A 16005-nucleotide genomic window follows, 5' to 3' on the forward strand; every position below is an offset into this window, starting at 1 on the left:
GTGCGACTTACACAGAATTTTCACTAAGCCAGCCAGTCCTGCATTGGTTGCCTCATTCTGTGTAGTTTTAACACATGCGCTGCCTTGAGCAGGCTTAGCGTGTTGCTTTCTGTGCGTGTAAGATGTAGTGGTACTCAACTCAGATCTGCCTTCGTGATATGGAGAGATGCGTGTTAATCTCTTATCAGAGAATGAGCGCACCTGTCTTAGGGTTCCTGATACCGGTACATTGATTTTATGGCACGGATAGTTCTATGGCTGGATATTGGTGTGAGAATAGATGGGTGATATCGGGTGGAATTGATAACTATTAATTAGATAAAAGTTAAGCAGCTTGCGCCCAGCGGAGCATCCATGAGGCATGCGGTGCGACCAATCGACTCGTGACAACGATTGATCCGTTGAAGTTGTTCTGTTGTTAATGTTGTTGTGTGGTGATTTAACAGGTTATTTATGATCAAAACTTCTGTATTGATTGGCGGGCCATGAGCACCATCAGAGGCTCAATCCCCGAGAGCAATGGATACTCGCCACAACAATCAAGCCAGAGGGCACCTCACAAGCTTTCTCTGCCAAAGTTGCCTTTTTCGCATTCGTATATCGTGTGGCAGATACGATTATACCACATTATACTCTATGCCCAGGGAAGTCAAGGAAATTTCCTTTACGAAAAAATCCTGGGCCTACCGGGAATCGAATCCAGACACCTTCAGCGTGGCTTTGCTTTGTAGCCGCGGACTCTGACCACTCGGCTAGGAAAGGCTCCTACAATATGGTTTGTAGAGCTTAAAAAATGTTCGTTCAAAATGGTTTTCCTGGTGCCCATCTAAAGTTCCCGGTTTTCCCGTCTTTTTGCCGACGGATTAAAATTCCCGTATTTTTCCCGCTTTTCTGGTTCTGGTTCGGTTCGGCAAACTATTCCTGGAGGAATCTCTGGAGAAACTCCCGGAGAAATCTCTAGAGGAGCTCCTGGGGGAATTGTTAGAGGATTTTTTGGAAGAATTCCTAGAATAATCCCCTGAAGAATTCCTCGGCGGGACTCTTGGAGGAACTGCTGGAGAATTTCTTAAAATATCCCTGCCGGAATTGCTAGAGGAATCTCTGGAGAAATTGCTGGAAGAATTTGTGATAGATACTATGACGGAAATTCTGAAGAAATCCCTGGAGAAATTCTCAGAAGGAATCCTAGACAAATCCATTTCCGATGGGATTTTTTGATGAAAACCCGAAGAGATTCCTGGATCAGTTTTTGCAATTACGAAAATTGTCGTTCTAATTGGATTATTTCAAAGAGCATCGATCCTATTTTCACCCAGAATTCCTCACCTGAGTCGAATTCGGAACGTCCAAGGGATGCAGAATCAGAAGCTAGTTGACCAAGTCATTGGGAAATCTAGAGCAATTCGATTTATTTGTCAACTCTCAAAACAAACCTAGAAAATATTACTTTTCAACATCGTTATGAAATAGCGCTGAAAAGTAGCACATTTCAGTGCTTTTTATTCGTTGGAAAAGTAGGCCGTTATGTTGTTAATTTTTGTATTTAAAATTAGGCTGAATACAGGTTTTTTCGTAATAGTTTTATCAGGCCAGTTTGTCATGAAACGGCCTGCTTTCCTACACTGAGTTATGCAGTATCGTAAGAGTCATTACGCATTTGATTTCAGTTCTGTAATAACCATTACGCAAAAGTTGCAAAATGAACTATTTACAGAAGCATCTTGATTTGATTTCTGATACCGCCAATTATTTTGTTACGAAATTAAAAAAAAAAAAGTTTTACGCAATTCGTTGCAGAACTCTATTTTCACAGCACTCGTCGGTCGTAATTATCCAATTCGGCAAGCCTCATTAGATAAATGTGCAACTCGTTCTGTAATAATCATCATTCTGCAACTTGTTGCATAAACTACTATTTTGGAATTACGCTAGTTACAAGTTTTTCAAATGTAGGCAAGGCCTCACCGTTATAACCATTGAATAATGGATTGCGATCGCAAATACACTGCCGTAAGATTCCGAGTCACAGGATTTTTCTTTCCAAAGCAATAACCAACAACTGCCATTCCTCAATGTGTCCAAATGCCACTATTTGTTTCGTTTTTAATAATCTTAGTTTCTGGCGTAAAAGAGTAGCTAAGCTATTTACGATTTATGACCTCTACTTCATCTGTTTGTTCTGCATACACATCAGCGTTGTTTTGATACCTTCCAACATGTTCTTCGACCGCTTCACGTAGTGCACTACTGTACTTTTTTTTCTGTTACGATTACCACTAGAATAAATCTTGAAAATAGCGCAGTGATAGTTTCGTTATCTTTTAAGGTCTTGTTAGGCTTGAGTTTGTTTTCTTTTTTTTTTTACTGAAAATGTTTTATTTTTTCTGAATTGATCAAACGTCGACACAGTATGTTATCAAGAGGGAAATATTATAAAATCAGAGGAGTTTCGATACCATCCACTAAAATCTATCAGCACAGAGTGATTAGCGTATAAGAGTAAGCTTCAATTGGTTTATAATTATTTAGAAAATTTAGGGAAACAAATTTACAAACCCTATTTAGGTTTGTAAAACGCAAACCTCTTTTCTGTGTTTTCTTTTTATTCAATTCATGTCCAACCTCTTGCTCACAAGCCTTACAAAATATGGAACGAGCAGTTTCATATATGAGAAAATAATATATTTTCTGTCAGTTGCAGTGTTACGTAAATATATCGTTTTATGAATAGGTACTCGATTAGCTTAACGGAACAAATTTCCAGTAAAAAATAACGAATTTGTAGTAGTGGTGAATAAAGACTATTCATATGATCTTATGCATAACGGTTTTAGTGTATTAAAACATTCAAACCTACAGTTTAGTAATAGATTTAGAGCAAAACTTAAACGCCGGCTCTAGGATAAATGCTAGCAGACTTAACATTGAATGGATTTCCTTTCGAATCAAAGGCAAAACAAGAATGGTTGCACAGTATAATCTCATCTTTGAAGAAAGTATTACAAAAACTTCCAGCACCATCGGGTGTCTTCTCTAACAGCTGTCTTGTCTTCTCTTCCTTCGCCCAAAAGGTATGAGGAAAATAATGGAACATTAAAATCTGAGAGTAAAATACTTTTGTTCAAAAGGGCTAGCGTGTTTTTTCTTGTTTTGGACTTTCTTATCAAAGTTTTACAGCTATTTATATAACCTACATGTTTAGATTTTTAGTTTATATCATGCTCTAGACGTACATAGTGTAATTGTGAGTGTGAGTGTGTTTTCTTTGCATCAATCTATGTTACTTTATCATTGTTAAAAGTAGAGACCCTGGAGACAAATTTCGCGTTTTGTCCATTTCGCCCTCGCTTACACGTAAAAGAACAGCATTCCACTAACACATAGTCTGGAAATGTTTAGCTTACTAATCGCTTCGTTCACACACGCCCATACAAAAAGCCTGGCAAATGTCTGCTTCACATGCGTGCCACTTACTAGCTAATCGAAGATCTGCTATCATCAGTAGTATTCTGGCTGGTATTTGGGAAAGATTTGCTTGTTGGTATCGTTTTGGATTCAACGAGTAATCTCCACTCAAACGGTGTGCTATTGATTGACGAAGGGGTAAAATAGAGCAAAAGCTAATGCTTTTTGCGAGAGCTGAGTGTTTTTGTTTCGACGGATTGGAGTTCGTAGTTCTGACCCGCTCTTCCATTCTGATCGTCACATCAATAGCCATCGTCTAGCGGTGACTACCGTTGCAGCAAATATTAGGTGTAGATTTGGAATATTATCAGTATGCTCAGGATGGTGCAGATGAAGCAGATCAACACTGGCAGAATCACAATGAAGCGGAGCGATCTGGAAGAAGTAACAAAATTGTTAGTAAGGTTCTTTATAAACTATTGGAAAAACGAAGGTTTCGAAACTTTCTACAATTATCAAAATATTCTATTCAAGGAAGAATCGCCAGAGAAATTACTGTAGGAATCCCCGCAAGAATTCCAGGACGAATCACCGAAACAATTCATGGATAAATTCCTGATGGAATCTCTGGTGATATTTTTGTAAGAATTCCTGAAGAAATTCTATAGGAAATTCATGAGATATCCTAGAAGGAATTGTTGGGGGAACTCCCGACGAACTTTCCGGAGAAATTACCGGAGGAATTCCTGGAGGAATCCCCGTTGAATTCCTTACAGGAATTTCTGGAGGAGTTCTTAGAGGAATTTATGGAGGAGTCCCAGGAGGAGTTCTTAAGAAATCCCGGAGGAGATTATGATGGAATTTCTTGAGAAATCCCCTGAGAAATTTCCGAAGAAATAGTAGAAAGGTTTATTGGGGGATTCCCTATTGGAGTTCCTGGATAAATTCCCAGAGAAGTTCCTGAAGGAATCCCCGGAAAAGTTTCTGAAGGAACACCTGAAGGAGTTTCCTGGAGGAATCCCCAGAGGAGTTCCTGGAGGAATCCCCGGAGTAGTACCTGGAGAAATCCCCGGAGGAGCTCTCCCCGGAGAAATTTTTGGAGGTATCCCAGGGAAAATTTCTGGAGGAATCCCCGGAGGAATTTCTAGATAAGTCTTCGGAAGGATTCCTGAAAAACATTCCAGAGAAATTCTTGGAGAAATCCCCGGAATAGTTTCTGGAGGAATCCCCGGAAAAATTTCGGGAGGAATAGCTGAAGGATTTTCCTAGAGAAATCCCCGGAGAAGTTCCTGGAGAAATCACCGGAGGAGTTCCTAAAGGAATCCCAGGAGAAGATCCTGGAGGAATCTCCGGAGGAGCTCCTGGAGGAATCCCCGCAGAAATTCCTGGAGGATTCGATGAAAAAATTTCTGGAGGAATCTCCTAAGGAATTTTTGAAGAAGTCTTCGGAGAGATTCCTGAAATAATAGCAGAGGCATTCTTGGAGTAATCTCTGGAATAAAAATTGGATGAATCTCCGGAGTAGTTCCTGGAGCAATCCCCGAAGTAGTTCCTCGACTGGTGGGAGTCGATCTCACGACCTTCAGCTTGGTCATGTTGAATATCTGCGGGTTTACCGCTACGGCTATCAGAGCCCCCAAAAGCAATCCTAAAAGAATCTTCGGAGGAACTCCTGGAGGTATCTCCGGAGGGGTTCGTGGAGGAGTCTCCGGAAAAATCCTGTAGGAGTCTCTGTAGAGGGTTCGTAGAATATTTCGGAAAAGAAATCCTAGAGGAATATTCGAAGGAATTCCTGGAGAAATCCCCGATGGAATTCCTGGAGGAATGGAATCTTCCGACAAATTCCTGGAGAAATCTCTTAAAGGATTCTTGGAGGAATCTTCGGAAGGATTCCTGGAGGAATCTCTGGAGGAATATCTGAAGGAATCTCCGGAGGTCTTCCTTGAAGAATATCAGAAGGAATTTTTGGAGGTCAGTGGTGGAAAAGTTCGCATCATGAAGCAGCTCACGAGTGTACACCAACGCGTAACAAACATCACCGACTCGCGAACTGGCTAGGTGTGAGTAAGTCCGCACCCGTCTGCTCTGGAGAACATGTTGTAAGAAGTAGCAACAAACTCGGGATCTTTTACTCGCGAGTAACCGAGCAAAGTGTGATTAATTATGGTTTTGACAGACAAATTAATTGTATAACCATCAAATCGACAGTAACAACTAGTTTGTAGTCAAAAACCCTTGGAAACCATAATCTCGGAGGGGAAGCAGCTTTTTCTAAAAGCACAATATGACTCTGAGCAGCTCTGAACTCGTTCGCGAATCACTTTTATCTTCGGTTACTCGGGAGCACGACAGATGCGAGTAAACCAGCACTCTGCCGCTCGGGAGCGTTTGGTTTTGTTTTTGTTCCAGTTCAGCAGAACTATTCGCTACTTTCCACCACTGCGGGAGGTGGAGGAATCGGTGGAGGAATTCCTGGGGGAATCTCCGGAGGAATTCCTAAGGAAATTTCCGGAAGAATTTTAAGAGGAATCTTTGGAGAAATCTCAGGCGAATTCCTAGAGAAATCTCCGGAGAAATTCCTAAAGGAATCGCCGGAGTAATCTTCGAAGAAATTCCTGGAAGAATCTCTGGAGGTCTTCCTGGAAGAATCTCAGAAGGAATTTCTGGAGAAATCGCTGGAGGATTTCCTGGGGAAATCTCCGGAAATTTTCCTAGAGGAATCTCCGAAAGAACTCCTGGAGGAATCTCCGAAGAAATCTTTGGAGGAATCTCCGGAAGGATTCCTGGAGTAATCTCCGGAGGAAATCCTAGAGGAATTTCCAGAGGAAATCCTAGAGGAATTTCCAGAGGAAATCCTGGATGAATCTCAAGAGGAATCATTGGAGAAATCTCCGGAGGAATTCCTGGGAAGATATTCGGAGGAATATCCGTTGGATTTCCTGGGGGAATCTCCGGAGGAATTCCTGGAAGAATCTACGGACGAATTCCTAGAGGAATCCTATTGAGGGTCTTGGCTCGTTTGTAGTGAAGACACGAACACGTAACGTAACGAACAAACTAGCTTTATTGATAACACGTCTTAACTGGTTGGAGTATTGGGATGGAATAGCTTGTTAGGAAAAATAACAGAGGGCGGTTGCTATGATAGTAACACCTAGGGTTAGGGCGATTGCTACTATGTTAATACCCCCTCTCAATCGGCCATTCCTATTTGGCAACATAGCTCATCTAGTCGTTTCTGGTCCATTGGCTTCGTGAACATATCTGCTAGCTGATGCTGAGTTGCAACATGTTCAATCTTCAGACGTCCATTCGCAATATGATCACGCAAGAAATGGTGCTTTATGTCGATGTGTTTCGATCGTTTCGATTCAAAGTTCCGGGCCATTCCGATACATCCTTGATTATCTTCGTAAATAACGAAGGCTTCGTCCTTTTGCTTCAGTTGTAGATCTTCAAGTACCCCTGCTATCCATATTCCTTCTGACGCTGCGGAACTTAAAGCTACATATTCAGCTTCGCTGGACGAAGTAGCAACTGTAGTCTGCTTCTTGCTTGACCAAGACACCAGATTTCCAAACACCTTAAACACATAGCCGCTCACCGACTTCCTGTCCAAAGTATCCGATGCCCAGTCAGCGTCTGCATAACCGATCAAAATTTCCGCATTATTGTTTCGCTTAAACTCCAAATGCCTTGACTTCCTTCCCTTCAGGTAGCGTACCACTCTTTTCAAACATTTCCAGTGAGATGATGAAGGTTTCTGTTGAAAACGCCCCAGATAACTAACGGGAAAACACAGGTCTGGTCTGGTACACAGCATTATATACATTATGGTACCCAGCAGTTCACGATACGGTTCATTTGTAGATTCTCCATCTTCGTGCAGCAAAAGTCCTTTTTCAAGTGGTGTTTTAACTGGATTACAATCCGACATTTGGAAACGATTCAACATCTTTTCAATATTTGACACTTGCGATAAACGTATTCTGGTGCGATCCTCGTTATATTCCAGCTTGATTCCCAAGAAATGGTTAGCTTCTCCACAATCTGACATGGCAAAAACAGACATCAACTGCTTCTTGAGTTTCAAGATTGACGATTTCTTCCTACCAGCGATCAGCAGGTCATCTACGTAAAGCACGATGTAGATCTCATCTCCAGGTAGAATTCTTGTATATAAACAATAGTCATGCATTGATCGTTTGAATCCTTGTTCCAACAGCTTCTGGTTGAACTTCTCGTTCCAACAACGCGGGGATTGTTTCAACCCGTATAATGACTTGACTAATCGACATACAGTGTTTGGTGGTGCATCGACGCCATCTGGAATTTCCATGAAAATCGTTTCCTTCAATTCTCCATGCAGGAAAGCCGTTTTCACGTCCATTTGATGGAAATGAAAACCTTGTTGGATGCCGGCTGACAGTATGATCCGAATTGTGGTTAACTTCGCAACGGGCGCAAATATTTCGTCATAGTCCAGTCCTTGTTTCTGAAGAAAACCTTTAACAACCAGTCGGGCTTTACATCGTACTGGCTGACCGTTTACGTCCTCCTTCACTCGGAAAATCCATTTTGACTTCAACGGTTTAACACCTGCCGGACAGCTCGTGAAGTACCACACGTGATTCTCATCCATCGAACGAAGCTCGTCTTCCACCGCTTTCAGCCAGACTTTTCGATCGGGGCGGCCATTGATTTCAGCGAATGTCTCGGGGGCATCTGGTAGAAGTAAACTGGCAGAAGTTGCTCTATACCCAGTTAAGTAATCTAACAACTTACCGGGTAACCTGCGCTCCCGTCCGCTGTGCCTCGACTCTTGTATCGGTCGTTCTGTTTGCAGAGGGAGCGCGTCGCTGAACTCTTCTTCCGGTTCACTTTCACGAGCATCGACTTGCTCATGATTATCAGGGACAGCAACGTCTTCGTTCTGGGCTTCGCTTTCCGCCTCGACTTCAACTTCACCTTCCCTCTCTTGCTCGAAAGGGAACCGAACTAGCAATGGCACATCTATTTCAGGCTTCATGTTCTCAAAGTCAGCGTATGGAAACGAACTCTCATCAAACTTAACGTCCCTCGCAATGATTATCTTCCTCGATTTCTTGTCCCATAGCCGGTAGCCATTAGGGGCATAACCAATCATCACCATTTCGCGGCTTTTCGGATCCAGCTTCTTCCTATTCTGCGCCGGTATCCATGCAAAACTTTTGCATCCGAAGATCCGTAATTTATCCAAATTTGGTTTGGAGTTGAACCACAGCTCCGCCGGAGATACACCACTTGGCAAGGCTGACGTAGGGCTTCGATTCAGAAGATAGACGCACGCCAGGGCTGCTTCGGACCATAAGTTTTTCGGTACCAGTGAATCGATGAGGACTGAACGGATTCTCTCTACGAGTTGAACCGCTCCGCAACACCATTTTGTTGTGGCGTGTACGCCACCGTGGGTTCTACTTGGATACCTTTCTGCTTGTAGTAGTTTTTCTGATCAGTTGAAAAATACTCCCGTCCTTGATCCAACGTCATCCGCGAAATCGGCTTGCCAATCATCGCTGTCACTGCTGCTTCATATTCTTTGAACTTCACAAAAACTTCGGATTTTCTTTTTATCGGATAGATCATTCCAAAGTGGCTGTAGTCATCAATGAAGCTAACAAAATATCGGGACCCGTCCCATGCTGCAGGGTCGATAGGCCCACACACATCCGAATGGATTCTCTCAAGGGGGCGAGTTGCTCGGATTCTGGTTCCATTAAAAGGTTCCCTACATTGCTTACCTTGGATACATGCTTCGCAGATGCCGATCTTGGGTGCTTTCCTCATTCCTTTTAATTCACCATTTCGGGCCATCGTTTCAAGTCCTTGTTGGCTGATATGGCCTAATCTGCGATGCCACAGTTTTCCGGTATCGACGTCACACATATTTGCACAACGATCCTGTAGAAACAGCTCTATCTCGAACAAGTTGCCCTTTAGGTATCCAGTTGCCAGCACACTTCCGTTCTTCTTCAAAACTGCCGTATCTCCGGAGAACAGCACATCGATACCAGCTTTCGTCATTTTCTTGACTGACATTAAGTTCTCCCTTAAGTCTGGCACGAGTAGAACATTCTTGACGTTAAACGGCACTCCTCGGTTACTAACAGCGTTGATTTCTCCGACCGTCTTGGCTATCATTGCTTGGCCTTCCTTTGCAACTTTAATTTCTACCGGATCGTCCAACTTGCGCAGGTTTGCAAATACGGCGCTTTCGCTTACCAAGTGATCACTGCATCCGGAATCTAATTTGAAAACGATCCTTCCGGCTCTCTTGCGTCTACATGGGTCCACATCCGCCATGAAACTCACCGCATTCTTCACAACTGAATTTGCTTCACTTTTGCTTTGTAGACGGCAATCTTTCTTGTAATGACCCCGCCTACCGCATCCGTGGCACTTTCCGTTGAACTTTTGCTGTTTCTTTTGCTTGTGTCCATGGCCAGTAAACGCTGCCGGTTTCACCTCTTCGAATTCTTCCTGGCGATCAGTCCGTTTCGATTCTTCTGCTAATAACCGTTGCTTGACGAAATCCAGCGTTAACTCTTTCTCAGCCACGTTCTCCAAAGCCGTTACAAGTGGGTCGTAGGTATCAGGTAACGTTAAGAAAAGCTGCGACACCAGATCTGCCTCCACCAAAGTCGCGCCGGCCGTCTTCAACTTTCTTACCAATCCATCGAACTCCAGAAAATGGCTTCTCATGTCGATTCCGTTCTTCATACGGAGGCGCGCCAGTTGCTTTCGGATGAGAGTCTGGCTGGCAACGGACTTCTTAGCGTATGTTACCTCCAAACTTTCCCACATCAGCTTAGTTGTCGTCTTTTCGCGAACTACCTCCAGACAGTCGTCCGCCAGGCAGCTAACCAACAGCGCTTTTCCCTTACGATCCTTTTCAACGAACTTCGTCCTCTCGGCTGCTTGTTCCGGCACATCTTCCGTTAGCACCTCCGAGACTCCGGCCGCTTCCAGGAAAAGCCTGACACGGTAGCTCCAATTCTCGTATCCTCCAATATTTCCGCGAAATTGCGGGATTCCATGAGCGAGATCCTTTTGCGTGGTGCCCATAACCTATTGAGGGTCTTGGCTCGTTTGTAGTGAAGACACGAACACGTAACGTAACGAACAAACTAGCTTTATTGATAACACGTCTTAACTGGTTGGAGTATTGGGATGGAATAGCTTGTTAGGAAAAATAACAGAGGGCGGTTGCTATGATAGTAACACCTAGGGTTAGGGCGATTGCTACTATGTTAATAAATCCCCAGAAGAATACCCGGAGGAATCCCCAGAGGAATACCTGGAGAAATCCAGGAGGAATTCCTGGAGGAATCCCCGGAGCGATTCCTGGAGGAATCCCCGGAGCAATTCCTGGAGGAATCCCCTGAGCAATTTTTGGAAGGAATTCCTGGAGGAATCCCCGGAAAAGTCCCTGGAGAAATCCCTGGAATTTCTGGAGGAAACTCCGGAGGAATCCCGGAGAAATTCCTAAAGGAATCCCCGGAGAAATTCCTGAAGGAATCTCTGGAGGAATTTCTGGAAGAATCTTCCGAGGAATTTCTAGAGGAATCTCCGGAAAAATTTCTGAAGGAATTCCTGAAGGAATCTCTGGAGGAATACCTGGAGGAATCTCCCGAAGAATTCCTGGAGAAATCTCCCTACGAATTTCTGGTGGAATCTCCGGAGGAATCTCCCGAGGAATTTTTACAGGAATCTCCGGAGGACGAAATTACGGAGGAATCCCTGGACTCCCGAAGGAATCCCCGGAGGAATCCCTGGACTCCCGAAGGAATCCCTGGAGGAATTCTTGGAGGAATCTGAATTCCTGGAGGAATCTCCGGAGGAATTCCAGGAAAAATCTTCGGAGGAATTTTCAAAAGAATTACTAGATGAATCTCCGGAGGAATCCATGGACGAATCCACGAAGGAATCCCTGGACGAATCCCCGTATAAATCATCGGAGAAGTTTCTGAAGGAATTTCCGAGGAAGTTCTTGGAAAAATCTCTGGAGGACTTCCTGGTGAATGTCTGGAGGAATTCCTAAAGTTATCCTCGGAGGAATTTCTGGAGGAATCCCTGAAGGAGTTCTCGGAAGAATCCCTTAAAAAAATCCTGGAAGAATGCTTGGAGTAATCCATGAAGCAATTTGGAGAAGGATCCTGGAGAAATTCCATGAAGAATTCCTAGAGAAATCTCAGAAGGAATTCCTGAAGGAATCTGCGAAGAAATTTACGAGAAAATTCAAGATGGATTTCAAGTGGAATTCCCGAAAAGATTTATTTTAATTTTTATCCTCGGAGGAATTTCTGGAGGAATCCCTAAAGATATTACTGGAAGAATCCCTGAATATGTTTTGGTAAGAATCCCTTATAGAACTCCTGGAAGAATCCCGAAAGGAAGTTCTGGAGAAATTCCTGATGAAATCCCTGAAAGAATTCCTGGAGAAATACCTGAAACAACTCCTGGAGGAATCTCCGAAGATCGAAGGAATCCGCGAAGAATTCCCGATGAAATTTCCGAGGGAATTTCAGAAAAATGTCTAGAGGAATCCCCAAAGTGATCGCCGGAGCGGTTCCTGGAGAATTCCCCTGAGGAATTTCTGGAAAAATCTTTGGAAGAATATCAGGAGAAATCCTCGGAGTTTTTTAAGAAATTACTGGAGGAATCCTCGTAGGAAGTATAGGAGAAATCCACAGAGGAATTCTTGGAGGAGTTCCTGGATAAAGTCCAGGAGAAATTGCTGGAAGAATACCATGTAGGAGGTAGCTCCGGAGAAATTGCTGGAGGAATCCCCCAGGAAAAGTTTCAAGAGGAGTTCCTGAAGGAATCTCCAGAGGAATTGATGAAGAAATCTTCAAAGGTATTCCTAGATAAATCCCCAAAAGAGGAATTTTGAAGGAATCCCCCTGCAGGAATTTTGAAGAAATCCTCAGATGAATTCCTCGGAAGAATTCTTGGAGAAATCTCTGGAGCAATTCATGAAAAGATACCTGGAACAATTCATGAAGAAAATCCTGGAGCAATCCATAAAAAAATCGTGGAGGAAAGCCATGACGAACTCCTGGAGAAATTCTCAAAGGAACCCCAGAGACATACCTGATAAATCCCCTGAGAAGCTCCTGGAAGAATGCTCGGAGGAGTATCTACGGATATACTTCCAAGGATTTCCAAACTATATTCTATAACTATAACTATATAATTTGATACGAATTTCTAGAGAAAACTTCGGAGGAAATCTTAGATCAATCCATGAAGAAATTCCTGGAACAAACTCAGGAGGAATTCCTTGAAGAAATGCTCGGACGAATCCCCGGAAACATAACTGTATTAATCCTGGTATCCTCAAAGAAATTCCTTGAAAAATACCTAGAAAGATTTCGCAATCTCCGAAGGAAGTCCTGGAGAAATCCCCAGAGGTAGTGAAGAAATCTCCGGAGGGATTGTTTGGGGAATCCTTAGAAAAATTCCTGGAGGAATCTCCGGTAGCATTACGGGAGAAATCCGCGGATAAATTCCTGGACGAATGCCAGGAGACATATCTGGAAAAATCCCCGGAGAAGCTCATAGAACAATCCTTGGAGAAACCCTCCGGAGGAAATCCTGGACGAACCCCCGAAGGCATTTCTGAAGGAATCCCCGTATGCATTTCTGGAGAAACCCCGCAAAAGAATACCTAGAGGGATTCTTAGTGGCATCCCGAAGAATTTCAGGAAAACATTCCTGGAGGAAATTCTTGAAGGAATCTCGGGAGAAATTTCAAGAGCGATTCTCGAAGTAATTCAAGGAGAAATCTCTGGAGAAATTCATGGGGAAATCCCCGGAGCAGTTCATGTTGGAACCTCAGGAGGAAGTTATGAAAGAATCTCGTGAGGAATTCCTTGAGGTGGAATTATTGGAGAAATCTCCGGATGAATTCCTGAAGAAATATCCGGATGAGATCCTGAAGGAATCTCCAAGAGATTTGGTGTAGGAATTCCTGGAGGAATCCTCGTAGTTATTCCCAGAATAATTTTCAGAGGCATTCCTGGAGGAATGCCAGGAGAAACTCCTGGATAAATCCCTGGAGACATTAATATAGAAATCCCTAAAGGAATTTCCGGAGAAATTTTCGTTTGATTCCAAAAATGCTAAAGCGTTCATTCGATTTATTGAAAGTTTATAAAGTCACACGTCATGAAACAGCCAATAGAGCTCTCACTTACCTCCACGGCCCGTCGGCCAAATGTCAGAGATCCGCTCCGTCGTGTTCCGGATCGAGCTGGTTCACCGAGTTGGCGTTCGACTGGAACAGACTGGTACTGACCATGTCCGACTGGTGCTCCGAACTGGCGGTGATTGCCGTCTGCAGGGTCGATTTGGCTGCCACGGCCGATCGCTTGGATTTCCCTAGTAGCCAGAAAAATACTTTTTGTTTGCCAGAAGGTGGTATTGCGTGGCGGGGGTTTCGGGGATTCAAGACGGACCGAGGGATGTGGTGATGAAGTTGTGATGTGGTGGTGAAGGAAATTTTCGTGAAACCGATGGGAGTGGTTGGAGTGTGGAAAAGTGCGGTGGAATACGCATGATTTAAGTAAAACATAAGAGGAAGGAAGAAATTATGGGATGCAAAAAGTAAAATAATTAACTCAACTAGCACGGTGCAGATAAGACTAACTCTAAGAAAGTATAAGCTATCGCTAAAACAATAGAAAGCATGAAACGTTTGTTTATTGTTCATTGACTTGTGTTGGCGCAGATTCTAAAAACATGCTTTGAAAAGTTCATGAAATGTAAGGAAGGAAGCAAAATCATTCTCCAAAAATGGCATGATATCAAGGACGTGATTGATCCGAACGACTGAGGAGACTCTATGTGAACTTTTCTTGTTTCTTGGGTAATTCACAAGCAAATGCCAATAAACAGTATTCTGTTTTAGGTTCCAAGTCTCAACGCAACTGCGGTGAGATTTGAAACAATTTTCGAACGATTTTTGATATTCTGAAGGGGTTTGCTTACCTCCCGAGAAGCAGAGACAACCTTTGTCGTCCGCCGTGCAGTCTTTCTTTCCATTATTCAGCTCTCGGTTGAGCTCGTTCATGCATCGTTGATAGTAGTCGTAGTCCTTCAGATACCACACCGGTGGCCATCGATGTTCCCGCAGGTAGTCCTGATTATCCGGATGTAAGCTCTTCAAACTTCGTGGCGAAAGCTTACAAATGCTGTTGTAGTTCACGCACAAATACGACATGCACCATTCGGCCAATTGATGAGCATTGTGAAGCTGAAACGAAATTTTATTATCTAGTAGTTTTCGTTGATACCAAGCCGCCATCGGCACATATGGATAGAATTCTAATTTTATGTCGCTTTTTGTAGAATATGCTAAATCTCGACATTCTTCAGAAAAACATTCCCAAGAATTTCAATCCCCAGAATGTAACATTCCCCACAATTGCATTCACCAAAACGCACAATTCCCCAGAAAAGTAGAAACAAAACATAGATACCCCCATCTTCAAAATGTATACATGTGAATTCGGCAAAATAAATAGGTAGGGTGCCAATAGTGGATTACCTAAGAAATAAAAAATAACATTGAATTAACTAAAACTGCCCTCTTTTAGTTTCACCATATAGTAGCGAACAGTGACATGAAATTTGATAATAAATATTCGAGTTGTTAAGATAAATACCTATAAGTAAATGAAAAGTGAACAAACTATAGTACAATTAAATGCTCTTGTAATAAATTCGGTTTCCATTTACTTAAAAAATTTGAATTCTACCGATATACGCCGATGACGTCGTGTTTTCAGTGAGAATTGCTCAACTAGAAAGTGATGCACTGAAACCCACAAACTCCCTACCTTGACAGACTCCAACAGCCGCAAGCAATGCTCGACCGCTTCACTGGTTTCGTTCTGCGACATACGCGTAAGATCCTCGATCACCCGGCACTCGACCAGGTTGAGCAACCGTGGCAAGCACAGCCGATTCGCCAATTCAAGTAGATTCAGACACTTGTCTGCCGAAATGGGCGGAATCTCGTCCGTGTAGAGATAGCACAGCAGCTTGTGGAATGTGTATTCGGTTACACCTGGAAGTACAATCTGAACGGAGGAAGAATTGCGCCTCATTAGAATTGAAATGAATTATAGAAAAGACCAAGAGTTATTACCAAATTGGCATGCGCCTCGCGAAAGTCCCCATTCAGCATGGCCTTCATCACGTCACATCGTGCCACCAGCATGGCTCGGTGAGCTTTCATGTGACCATCATCCAGCTCAAACGTAATGTCTCCGAAGATGCCATCCTGAACACAATATTTCTCCAGGTTCTGTTTCATGCACTGGAAACGAGAGGGACCAGTTAAATGGTTATAAATTTTTGATGTACACTTTTAACAATAAATTACCGTTGAATAGTGCTGAATTGTTTCATCATTCATGAAGCTCTGGTTTGCTTGCGTATTGGACAGAAGGACCATCAATTGGGGAAGTTCTAAAAATTCTGCAGCTTGGCGTATTTCCTACAAAAGAATCGTGGTAAAAAATTACATTAGGAAAAATAGTAATAAACTCTACC

The 16005-nt window shown here is 43.1% G+C and overlaps 1 protein-coding gene across 7 annotated transcripts in view; it reads right to left on the bottom strand.

Annotated features, from left to right (window-relative positions):
* Nucleotides 1-2065: 2065 nt before the first annotated feature.
* LOC5564816 (rho-related BTB domain-containing protein 1) overlaps nucleotides 2066-16005 on the bottom strand; it is a 154700-nt gene continuing 140760 nt past the window's right edge. For 5 of the 7 annotated variants that reach the window (XM_021842242.1, XM_021842241.1, XM_021842240.1 and 2 more), the window contains 6 exons: nucleotides 15836-15949; nucleotides 15599-15769; nucleotides 15288-15530; nucleotides 14437-14701; nucleotides 13644-13845; nucleotides 2066-3840 (listed from right to left, as the gene is read on the bottom strand). In XM_021842242.1, coding sequence (XP_021697934.1) covers nucleotides 13667-13845; nucleotides 14437-14701; nucleotides 15288-15530; nucleotides 15599-15769; nucleotides 15836-15949 — 972 coding nt within the window. In that variant the 3' untranslated portion in view covers nucleotides 2066-3840; nucleotides 13644-13666. The remainder of the gene's footprint in view (nucleotides 3841-13643; nucleotides 13846-14436; nucleotides 14702-15287; nucleotides 15531-15598; nucleotides 15770-15835; nucleotides 15950-16005) is intronic. The other 2 variants (XM_021842245.1, XM_021842243.1) reach the window with 1 other exon arrangement.

The sequence above is a fragment of the Aedes aegypti genome, chromosome 2 (genome assembly GCF_002204515.2).
Source record: "Aedes aegypti strain LVP_AGWG chromosome 2, AaegL5.0 Primary Assembly, whole genome shotgun sequence".
Lineage (NCBI taxonomy): Eukaryota > Metazoa > Arthropoda > Insecta > Diptera > Culicidae > Aedes > Aedes aegypti.